This window comes from Rattus norvegicus, chromosome X (genome assembly GCF_021556685.1).
Source record: "Rattus norvegicus strain SHRSP/BbbUtx chromosome X, alternate assembly SHRSP_T2T, whole genome shotgun sequence".
In the NCBI taxonomy this organism is placed as follows: domain Eukaryota; kingdom Metazoa; phylum Chordata; class Mammalia; order Rodentia; family Muridae; genus Rattus; species Rattus norvegicus.
In genome coordinates, this window is record NC_141554.1 from 135,858,555 (window position 1) to 135,871,074 (window position 12,520).

Consider the following 12,520-nt stretch of genomic DNA (forward strand, 5'->3'; position numbering starts at 1 on the left):
AGGGCTAATACAAAGTTGTAAATTGGCACATTAGAAGAAAACATTTGATGGTGCATATAGGATGAGCTAGTAGAAAATAGAACAGGCTTGAAGTGCCAGAAGTCGTTAAGGACTTTGGTTGCAAGTACAAACATGAAAAAGAAGGCTGGGTGAAGAATGTGCCAATGAGGAAAAGGATATAAAGTCCGAGATAAGAACTTGGTGATTCATCTGATGCCAGGGATCATTTCTCTCTGTTTACTTTCTCTTACCGATCTAAAAACTCCTTTCTTGTCCTCTTACATGTATGATTTGTTTCTTCTGTATATTTCATATCAAATTTCTTCTGAGAGCTTTGATTTTCATATAGTTATTCTTAAATTTGAACCCTCTAATTGGGTCTGGTGACATACACTTTTTATCCAGTTACTTAAAAGACAAAAGGGAGGAGGATTCCAAGATCAAGGCTAGTGAGGGAAATTTGACAAACTTTGTCTACTATAAATAGTTGAAAGTGGGCAGGGAAGCTGGAGATGCAGCTTAGTGGGAGAGCACTTTCCTAACATAGTCCAGGCCCTGGGTTTAGTCCTCACTACTATGAACTGAATCTTCTACTTACAAAGAACTCTCTTCTATTATTTATCTACGTTCACTACTGGGAACATTCTTCTTAGAGTAAATATTGGGCTAAGGAATGATTTGCATTATACTTATTATGTGTCATGTCACTCCAGGGCAGAATAACCTTTTTTTAGTGGAGGTTAACTGACTTTTCTGGCTCTAAAATTCAGGCCAGCATTGGTTTATGAGTAATTTTCATTTGTTTCCTTTATGCCTACATCCGGAGAAGTAAGCTCCCTGTACTTTTTTTTCCCTTTTACACTTTCAAACATATGTGACATACATGTACATTTGTGTGTGTGTGTGCATATGCATTCATGTGAAGCCTGTTCCTTGATGACGAGAATCACGTTCTATTTGTCCCCCACCTTATTGACTGAGACAGTTTCTCAGATAACCCCTGATCTCAGTGATATGGTTAATCTTCCTCCCCAGCTTACTCTGAGGATCTCTTATCTCCCTAACACTAGAAGAACAGCTGGGCCACCACATCCCCGGAGCTTTTTCTTGGGTTCTGGGGATGCAGACGCCATCACACTTGTGTGGCAAGTGAATTAACCACTGAGCTGTCATCGCAGCCACCTAAGAAAGAAACTCTGCATTTCAATTTGCTGTCTTTCTCTTAGCATTTTAGCAGTCCTTTGGATTCCTCTTTTACAGTGTCCTTTTTCCATTCCTCAGGTTTATGGTATTGGGGGTGGAACCCAGCGCCTCATTCATGCCAGACAAGCATTCTTCTACTAAAAGACACTGTCTGTCCACTAAGTTGAAATATCTATGGTGTGTTGGTCAGGACAACTCTTTGGGAGTTGCTTCTCTCCGTCCACCTTGTGGGATCTAAGGATTGAACTGGGTCTACATACATTCACCTCCATCAAGTGAGCCATCTCCCAGGCCCCAGATTAGTAATAAACTGATCCAGTGACTGATTTAGCTCACTTATGGAAGTTGGAGGACAATTTTGTGGGGTTGATTCTTTTACTCCACTATGTGAGTTCCAGAGATTTAACTTATGTCGTCCATCACGCTTGGAGGCAAACAGGCTAGCTGTTTCATGGGCCGCCATGTTAGTTTTAAGGTGTTTCTTTTCTCCTGCTTGACGGATGCTGATATCCATTTCATGTTTCCCTTTTTTCTGCACTTCATTTTTTCCCATTTAGGTCTGCTAGATTAAACATTCTGTAATACTGCTCAAGCGGGGGTGATTTTGTCCTTGCTCTTCAATGCCTGCTGCAGACAATGCAGACATATTAAGTTGTCACTCGGTGTCACATTTTGTTTCTCACTGTTCTCTCAACATTCTCTAGTTAGTTCAGCTTCCCGAAAACAAAGTGAGTAATTTCTTCTTAGTCACCTTGTCATTTAACGTTTCTGTGCATTTCTTTCTTTCTGCTTCGCCCACCTTTTCTTAGAGCATGGATCTTGCTATATTGTCCAGACTGGCCCAGAACTCAGCATTCCTGGGAACTTCCTGAGCAACTCCATAACGGGCCTACACCACTGTGCCTGGCTTACTTCCACTATCCTGTCCCCAAAATCCTGTGGATTAAGGCCTTAGATGTGGCTCAGTAGTAGACTGTTTACCCAGCATGCATTCAGCTCTGGGTCCTAACGCCAGCTTAAAAAAAAATCCTGTATTCTTTTTAAGGACTAGTAGCCATGTATTGGGAACTTTTACATATGAATTATAAGACTATCAGGTTGTAAATTCTAAGACTAAGGAGGAATCAGACTCAATTAGACACCAGGGTTAGGGACCAACCACATCTTTCTCCTTAATTTGTCCTTATCTGTCACTGCCCCCATCAGAACGCGTTTTGCATAGCCCTTTGTACCTGTAGATGCTTATCACTCAAAGGAAACTTCTTCAGGGCCTAGATTGACACAATAGCATGCAAACTCCCTGCTTTGTTTTGCTTGTTATATCGTGGGCATGTACTCATCAGAGGACAAATGTAATGTCTGTCAGATTTACTAACAAGTGTTTCTAAATGTAATAAAAGGTGCAGACTTTTGTTAAATTAGATTGTTGGTACTCAGAAATAACTTCACATTTAGAAGTATCAAAAGGATAGGATTATGCATACCTAGGACTCTGACATCTTTATTTCCTAAGGTATTTAAATGTAGGCAAACTCAAAAAATCAGGCTTAATTCATGATGTATCTAACAATACTAAAACCCCTAATTGCCTATGTAAGAACAGCTCAGGAAAATAGGTTGAGAATGTCACTTGGAATGTCAGGGAATACATATTCATTCCCACACCAGGTACTCTTGCTTCTCTGACACGAAGACTTGGATTTCTCCTTAGCCCTATCAGACTTGAGATGTGATTTCTACTTGATTTCTCATTGGTCTCTAATGGGATCAGGAAGAACCCAGTTGAGAGTCTCTGGGGTAGAGACTCCTCCTGGTTTCAGATTGCTTCACTGTCCCTAGGAGGAAAATATTTTACCAGCTTCAGAGACAAAGACACTGAGACAGTACAAAATTGGATAAATTGCCTGGGCTCCCTACCAAGTCAGTATGAGGCAGAAGGAAGACTTGTACCCAGGCCTGTCTATCATCAATACCTATACTCCTTGCATAAACCATGCTGCCTTGTGAATAACATTTCTCACTCTCCTTAGCTGATCTTAGAAGTACTCTCACAGCTTTTCCCTGCTCTCTATCTCGAAAGCACTTATGTTGTCCTCTCTGATTGTCTAAGAGAGTATGCTGATAATGAATGGGGTTAGTCAGACCTGGGTTCCAATCCTGATTCTGTCACTTATTACCTATGCGTGACCTTGGGCAAATAATTAACCTCTCAAAGCCTCAGTTTCTTCATCTTTAAAATGGGAATAATGTTTCACTTTGATGTGCAGATAAAGTGGCATTGTATATACACCCTTTGCTCGACTATGGTAGAGATTCCTCCTCTGGTGGTGGTGATCATGGCTGCTGCTCTCCCTCTCATTGGGTTGTAATGAGTGCAGAAATGACAAGTACAATGAAGGCACTATTGCTTCTGCTTCTCCTGTGTCTTTTATACCCACTAGGAAACTAGAGGAACTGGTGGATACCCTGAGCCACAAAGCTCTGAGATAAAGTCCATTTACATTTAGTTGGTCTTCAAATCTGGGGAGTCTAGACACTTTGGAGGAGGTGGGTGGCTAAAGGGTGAGAGAAAAAAACTCAAGGGGACTCTTGGAGACTTGGAAGGCTAGCTGAGATGAGAGTGGCGTGAAAGGAAGGAGTATATGGAAGTGAAAGTAGAAATAAACAAGAAGTATCCCTGCTTCTGAATATTCACTCTCAGACCTGAAGCTGAGTTATTCCATGGACGCAGCCTTAGGACAAGGTAAGAACTGCGCATGACAGTAGATGGGTGAACAGGGAGATGCAGCACCAGGCTTGGCTGGAGCCTCAGGCAGCTTCCTCCAGAGGGCACTGCCTATGGTCAAGGCCTGGAGAAGGATGTTTTGTTAGTGATAATCTCAGTGAACTGTTATGGACAGGAGGTGTGACAAAGAACTTTGCATGTGGGGAATGGGTTTCATTTTCAGTGTTCATTGTTTGAAGGACTCAGAGCTGTTAAGCGCCTTTGTGTCTAGCAAGCTAGCAAGACCTAATACTGAGCTGTTGCTAATACTGTGAATTAACTCTGATCATTGTCTATCTGCCAATGACTTTTCTCCTGCTCTGCTCTCAGGAAGAAGACAGCTTCCTAGAAAAGGTAATTCAATCCATTGGTGGTAATGAAGGTTTCCTTGTGCTTGCTTAACACTTAACTGTGGTCCCTGGAAGTTGTCCCTATGTATTCTCATATCAGAGGCCTGTGATTTGGTGAGAATTTCCTAATAACCACTGATGTCCTGCAAGGTGTCTTGAAGTATGTTCAAAATATAGGAACAATGTTGACATATCTGACAAGTTGTTAATATTCTGTATGTAAAAGAAATAAAACTCAAGAGTGCATTTTTTTTTCTTTTTGAAACAGGGTCTCATGTATTATAGGCTAGTCTCAAATTCATTAGGTAGCAAAGAGTGACCTTAATTTTTTTCATCCTCCTGTGTCCACCTCCCCAGTGCTGAGATTACAGCACCCCTCGTTTTATTCAGTCCTGGGAATCATACTTGGGCCTTGCGATAGAGGATAGATAAGCATTCTAACAATTGAGCTATATCCCTAGCCACTAGTGTATGCATGCACGTGTACATGTGTGTGCACACTAAAGTATGTCACAAGGGATGAAAATGCTATAAAAAGTTCCACTGCTCCTGAACACCACAATGTAAGGGCAGGTACTGTTTTCTGACTATCCAGGGGTACTGCCCTTCCGTAGTGCCTCATGACCTCTTTCATCCTCTACTGGAGAGGCCAGGCTCCCGTCAGGGCTGCCAAATGCAGAGGAAGAAACTGGACAGATATTCCACACAGCACTTTCATCGTGTTTCAGGGGCCTCTCCAATGGGTGGAGTTGAATGCTGCTTTAACCCTTAGCATTAAGATTACAAAGTGAAGGCTTATAAGGCAAAGAGTGCATCCTGTGAAAGAAGGCAGGGGTCTTGGTTTCCCTTTGAACATTAGGAGTTCACAATAATATACAGAACATGTTTTTGTAAATATTCTTTCCCCCATTTTCTTATTGTATCTTTTTCTAGACTTGAGAGCCACAAGTATGACATTTCCAATTATCACGCATGAATCTAGAAGTGGATACTAGATGCTGCGTATAACCTACTGACATTTTATTAACCTTTTAAACCACTAAGGCTTAAGACACCTTTGCTTCTTTGCTCCTCTCTGTTAAGGGCAGTCCTTGTTCTGTCTATTCAGCTTAAACAGTACCTTATGTTGTCTTGATGCCTTAGTACAGAAAAAACCAACAGTTGGATATCAGATTGTTTTAAAGTATATGAGTTAATGATGAATAACTTATATATGCTAAGTTCGGAGGCATCCGCGACAGAATCTGTACATGTGTTCTGTTTGGCCCAGCAAGTTAGTAGAATGCATTATGACGTGTTTGGGCTCAGGTATCAGGTGGATGCCTGCAGGATCCATACAGCCAGAATGAAATCAGGGAATGAGGCACCACTAGAAGTTACAGCAAGAATACAGAATGTGAATATCAAGACATAGCATCCCAGGGAAAGAAATGTGAAAATAGGTATGTAGAGAGATTTGAAATGGTAACCAGTGATCACTGCCCCCTTCTCTTTATTCCCTGAGAAGGGCACAACAACTTAGGAAATTCATCAGTGCTTCTTGAGGAGCACCATGTTAGGAGGACACCTGGGTGCCGCTGGGGTGCGCTGCCTCTGCAAGCATCGAGACCAGGGCTCGTTTTCCTTTCCCCTAAAGCTGCATGGCTGGAGGTTAGAGACTGAACAATGTCAGGCAAGACTTTCTGAAAGTTAACAATAAATACCGTATAACTTAGAGGTGGCAGAAGGAGGATGCTAAAACGTAACATGCCTTTCTCCACTGGGGCTTTTCTGGAGGCTGCCTTCAGATGATCTTTAACCTAGTTTAGATGGATTTTTTCATATTCTTTACATTTGAAACTCTAAACCTAAGGTAAATTAGCATATTTCTTTTTGAGTATTGGGAGAGGTTGAGTTTATTTTACACTTTGAATTTAGTTATTGGTCTGGTAGTGTCACTTCTGGATTTTTGTCTTGTATTCTTTCAAAAGACTCTAACAATAGAAAGGTACAAAAGGCTAATGATAGCCCCCGAAAAGTCTTTGTTGAGCTACTAATAGAACCAGTAACTTCTGATGCAGACTCTTGGATTTTCATGGTATTTTAGCTCTTTGGTTGTTCTAGTCCATGTTATTACTTTTAGATCTTGAGGCTTAATGATTAGAAACTTGAATCAAGCCTAAAGTATCAGTATATGTGCATCTAATGTGCAGAGTTCTCTTTCATTCCTAAGAGCCAAAGCAATTAGGTTAAAGGAGCAGTGAGAATGCTCAGAAGTACTTGTGATAAGGCCTGAAGGAAGAGTTAGTATAGAATAAACTGAAATCTAAGTATAAGTACAGTCCCTCAGGGTACTAGATTAACAAGTGTGATCTTGTGGTCTAGCTACTGGTTATGCATAGACTGTACTATGACCGTATGATATTCTCACTTCAGAATATGGAATGCTTCCACAGGATACACACCATAAGCACAGATGAAATGCTTACTAACTGAATAAAGCATTTTGGGAAGGAGATTGATTTAAGTACTGCCATTACTACTGAGTGTCTTCTGAACACGCATGTCTCTTGCGAGGAAAAAAAAAGGCAAAAGCTTAAGAGACAAAGATCACATTGTATCCACTTGAGAAGATTTTGAAGGAGATTTAACTCTTCATTCCGAGGCCCCTTTGATTCTTATCCCTTTTCATCTGTTAGGAGAAATCCCTTCTGCAGATGGTCCCCTTGGATGAAGGTACCAGTGAGCGACCCCTTCAAGTCCCCAAAGAGATCTGGCTTCTAGTAGATCACTTGTTCAAATATGCATGTCACCAGGTAAGTGAGAGAAAACCTTCCCTGCAACTGCAGCATGTGTGGGAATCATACAGCAAATGAGGCTTCATATCAGCATAGCGCATTTAACCATGCCAAGCAGCCTGCATGTGGCTACACCGGCAGACCACTAACGCATACAAGCTAAGCTAACTCCAAGTACTCTCTGAGTCTGAGGGCAGAGGCAAGACCAGAACTGAGACTGCCTATGGCTTGTTTATACGCTTTGTCCTGGATGACTGAGTACTCCAGTCTAATGCCTATTTTGGCTGCCCTGTAGCCAATTGCAAATTTTAAAATTGAAACAAATTTCAAGCCCATTTCTTTAACAGAACACTGAGTTTTCTTTCCAACCCTACACTAAAACCCTAGCTACTCACAACTCATTCCCTTAAAAAAAGAAAAAAAAAAACTTTCTTCGACCAAATTGGAGGGTAATGTTCTCAGATCTACTAAGAGCAATATAACTCAGAAACCAAGTTGTATCATGCACGTGCCATTCACACCTTTCCCTTCATCCAGTTCTGTCCACGTTTGTCAATGGCTGTACTTGTGCAGGCTACACCCTGTTTTCTAGAGGCTTCTCGTGGATTATAGAAATGCTAAAGGAAAGCAAAGCTACATCCCTGCTTCCTTCCCTAACTGTTAATACGTGCACCACCCTTCACTTTCTGTCCTGTTGCTCTCCCAGTTTCTGGGCAAGTTCAGAACTTGAGGGGAAGGCTACCTTACCTTGTTCCTTTTACTCGTACATCTTTGGTAGGAGGACTTGTTCCAAACCCCTGGAATGCAGGAGGAGTTACAGCAGATCATTGATTGTCTGGATACCAGCATTCCTGAGACAATCCGTATCCTTTCTACCCAAGGCTTGGGAATATGGACAGATCCTCGGCCAAAGTCTTTTCTCACCTGTCTTTGATGTGTGTTTCTACATTGATGTTTGCCATTGCCTTATTATAGGATAGTCAGTGACTATCTAATTGTTTCCTTTCAGGAACTTTTAGTCTCCCTTTGTCTGGAAACTCAGACTAAGAGGAATGAAGGGGTAACAACAACATCTAATGAGCGTGGGACACAGGAGCCAGTCCTGCTCTCCTTCAGGCAGTTGGCCCTTCCTGCTAACCTCCCCACCCAGGCTCTATCAGTAGGGCAGGAAGAAAAATGAGGGGAAACGCTGGCAACTACTTATAACCCATCCAATGGACCCTGTCACGGTGCAGGCTATGCTCACCAAGTCTCTTGGTAGAGTGAACCCTCCCAAGGGAATGGCAGATTCTCTACCAGCTCAGCTGCAGAGCATCTGGACCATTATCAAAACACGGTCAGGGGCAGTGTGTGCTGAGAGAGAAGAGAGAAGCCAGCCCTCTAGAGGCTTGAGGAAGGGCGTCAGTCAGGTCTCTGTGTGGCTTTGTTCTGGGATCCTCTTCCTTTAACTCAAGGTAATTCAGCTGGTAGTAACCATTCTGTGGCTGAAGCACTGCTCATTTTCCTGGAAGCCCTGCCAGAGCCAGTCATCTGTTATGAGCTGTATCAGCGATGTCTCGACTCTGCTCATGATCCTCGGATCTGCAAACAGGTGAGTTTTGGTGCTCTGAGGATGTGCTCAGTACAGGTTCTCTCATAGAGAAACGGCTAGTTTCACAAGCTATATGATAGAATGGGCCTGGGTCAGTTATTCATGATGGGACACCATAGTTCAAAGTTAAGATCCTTCAGGGAGCCAGTGAGATGGTTCAGTGGGTAAAGGTACTTGCCACCAAGCCTGTTGACCTAAGTTTGATCCGGAGAGCACAAGTAATGGAAGAAAAAAAATCAAATCGCAATAGTTGTTCTCTGATCTCCACATGTGCCCTACCCCTCCACCCACACACTAAGTAAAGTTGAATTTAGTTAGTATGATTTTTTTATTATATTCAAATGTTTTCTAGTTGGCCTATCTCTGTTATCAGAAAACTTAGCGAGGTGGATACCTCTCACCCTGGGGTGAGATTGGCAAAGCAAATTGTAAGTGCAGTTCTAGTTGTCATTACATGAAAGAGTATGTGACAGTTGGGATCTACCACCTCCTTTTTCTCCTCCTCCTCCTCCTTTCCTTCTTGATGTGTTTCTGATCTTGCAAAGATTTTGGTCCACAATGGCTGAGACTAGCTATGAATCACATTATTGAGTACTGGTAGGAGGTACCCATCATTGCCAAGTGGCATTGTGGAGAAAAGCAAGTTAACTGATGCCTTTGCTGTTGGGGGAAAAGGAAAAATAACAGAGGAACACTTTCCTTCTGGTGAGGCACTGTATGAATGTGACTCTGTGCTGACTTCATGGCCTGGTCCAGAGTTCTAATTTGCCAGGTAAAGTACTGCTCGTGAGCAATAGAGGGTAGTGATAGACAAATGGGGCCTATAACGGTTGGATTACAAGTTTTCCTATGGCAGCTATAGATTCTCCTTCCTTATGAGCCATTTGCCTTACTACACACTCCTCTCTAAAAAAACAGGTCATTTCCCAGCTTCCAAGGTGCCATAGAAATGTTTTCCGCTACTTGATGGCATTCCTTCGAGAACTCTTAAAATTCTCTGATTACAACAATGTCAGCACCAACATGATCGGTAAGGGTACTTCACGACAAAGCCTGTGTGTTGTGCTTTTTGAAAAGAATCAGTGTGCACTGTGCATAATGTATACCATATTTGATGTTTGGGAACATGGGAGTCCCTTCCCTCCTACTATTCTTGTTCCTGCACCCCGGAACAACCTTGTGGTTTTGCTAAGATCATGTCTGACAGTGGGCTTCCCCTGTTCTTTCTCCCAACCTTTAGCTACTCTGTTCACTAGCCTTCTCCTAAGGCCTCCACCAAACCTCATGGCAAGACAGACTCCAAGTGACCGCCAGCGCGCCATCCAGTTTCTTCTAGTCTTCCTGCTTGGGAGCGAGGAAGACTAAATCTTTTCCTATCTGAGATTCTAGAGGAGGAAGATCTTGGGCTCCGAGTAGTTCAGAATGATTTGAAAAGTCATGACACAAAAAGGGTCTATTGTAGGATCTTACATTCTGTTAATAATACAAAGGGAAGAGTTTCCTAATCCTTCCATACCATATCCTACACAGCAAAATCCTTTTAGACATATATTGCCAAGCCAAAGTTACCATATTTCGGTGTTTTTGTGTTTACTCTTTGTAAAGCAAAGAGGTCTGTATTTACACACCTTTTCTGGAGGTTTTCTGCCCTGCTTCCTAGTCCTCATGATTTAATACCCTAGGCCTGGATTGAGAGGCATTCCCATTCTAAGCCTACAAGCACTACTTGCTATATAGCCCAGACTTGTCTGCAGTCCTTTGTACACAATGCACTTTGGATCCACCCTCTCCTCATGTCACTACTTTGCACACTTCCTCCGTTAATGCTATCGCTTTGAAGGAAGCCTGGATGAGGTTAGTGACTCCGTGGGTATCCTGAACAGTGAAGTTCACTGTCTACATGTGATTGTTACATGCGTTCGTGCATTTCTACTACAATAATGTCTATGTGTCACTGTAATATTGGCCTTCTTGTGGAGCCACACTTGGTGGAACCATATTCCCTTGTCTCAGACCATGTTTAGTTATGTAATTTTATGGACTATTAGAGATGGCATCCCACTGATGTGAGAAACATCACAACAGCGAGGAAAGCACTGTGACTATGTCAGAGTGAAAATGTCCCTGCTTCCCATCCTCTTTCCCTGGTAATATCCACACTAGACATGAGGAGCAATCCTGCATGTCATGGTACCCATCTTCCCCACTAGAAACCCACTTCCAGAATAATGTTTGCATCACACTCAAAAGAGGAGTTTGTGCACCTCAAGTAAGGCCCAATGGAGCTTTCCTCACTCTCCAAAACAAGTATTGAGGGTAACCCTCAGAAGCCAGTCTCCTATCTTCAGAAGTATTGAGGGAACACATTGACCTCCTCAACAGGGCTGACTCTAAGCTCCACATCTGCCTCCTTCAAGCAAAGACTTCAAAGACTGCCCTTGGCTTGAGACACTATATCCAGTGCTGTGTATGAGAGACTGGTCCATGGGACCAGCCACACACATTACCTCTTCCACTTGAAACGACTCTAAGGTTTTCATTTTATTCAAGCGGTATGGGACAGACAAACTTTTTAAAAATCAACTTGTTGACTGACAAACCAGCTGCCAGCTTCTGGCTGCAAAAACTGCCTGGTGAAATTGACTTGCTCGGTTTCATTCACCAAACCAACCCAAGTCGTCTCATTCTTGCCTATGTACAATCTTGGGTACTGATTCCATCAGTAGCATCTTATACCATCCAAGGAGAGGGCCAGGGAAACAGCCACCATCAAATGGTTTTCCAGCTTCCCCGTCTCTTCAAAAATTGAGTTCTTGGGAGAACAAAAGGTATGTATCCTGCAATAGACCTGATAAGCCCTCAAATAAGTGGGAGTTGGGAAATCAGAGTCAAAGTATTGGTGCCAGCTCACTGAGGATCTGATTGGGTCAACAGTTGATTAACGGAAGACTGAGAGGAAAAGAAAGTTGTCATATCTATTAGGCCAGAAAGTAATCACTGAAGAAGCAGATGATGTGGAACAAGGTGGTCCACAGGGAAATGCCTCTCCTGGGCCCACTTTACAATACCTTGCCAAGCTTGGGTCTTCAGATGAGCAAGGATATGGTGAGTGGGGCCTCTGTGGAGCATGCACGTAGTGCCCTGTCTTCATCAGGCCAAAGCACCAAGTTGCTTCACTGCCTCAGCCTTTTGTCCAGCTTGGCCTGGGATTTATATAGAGCTGAGGGTTTTAGACAATCTCCAGGTAGGGGATACAAAACAGATCAGATGGAAGAAACCTGCTTCCCTATCCTGCCTATCCTGCACCTCAGCCTCTTAATTCCTAATTCCTCCAAGGTACTATTTCATAGTTGCTCTGAATTAAGGATTTCACATCCAACTGGTACGGAAAGACTCCGCACCTAGCATCTTTGGGAAGAAATGATTCCAATCTAATGGGTGATACTGCATTAGTTTCCCTTTCTGATTCTTAATCTGTAGGTCTTTGTTATACTTCACAAAAAGGAAAAATGTCTCGGTCACTACGCAAAGCTGCTAGTGGAATTCTGTATTTTGTGTCATCTTTTTTATTATAATTTATTGCAATTTTATGAATAAATATATGTTGTGTGAAAACTCATTGTGATCTGAGAAGGAACTAAAGAGGGGGGATTTAATGTCACTTGGTCACACTTGACTTTTGCAGTTCCGGTCCAGCCATACCCGCACCTGTCACTACGCAGCCTACAGAGAAATACCATTTAAAATTGTTGGGCTGGGGCTGAACCTCCATTCTAGAGTGCTGACTTAGCCTGCACAGTGCCAGGAGCACAAATGAATGTTTTCCTCGGCTGGC

General features: G+C 42.7%; 1 protein-coding gene across 3 annotated transcripts in view; it reads left to right on the forward strand.

Annotated features, from left to right (window-relative positions):
* Ocrl (OCRL, inositol polyphosphate-5-phosphatase) overlaps positions 1-12,304 on the forward strand; it is a 50,830-nt gene extending 38,526 nt beyond the window's left edge. Inside the window, exons 19-24 of one of the 3 annotated variants that reach the window (XM_087600195.1) lie at positions 4,298-4,321; positions 6,996-7,112; positions 7,873-7,957; positions 8,558-8,685; positions 9,604-9,715; positions 9,926-12,300. In XM_087600195.1, coding sequence (XP_087456321.1) covers positions 4,298-4,321; positions 6,996-7,112; positions 7,873-7,957; positions 8,558-8,685; positions 9,604-9,715; positions 9,926-10,050 — 591 coding nt within the window. In that variant the 3' untranslated portion in view covers positions 10,051-12,300. 3 annotated transcript variants of the gene reach the window in all.
* The last annotated feature ends 216 nt before the right edge of the window (positions 12,305-12,520 follow it).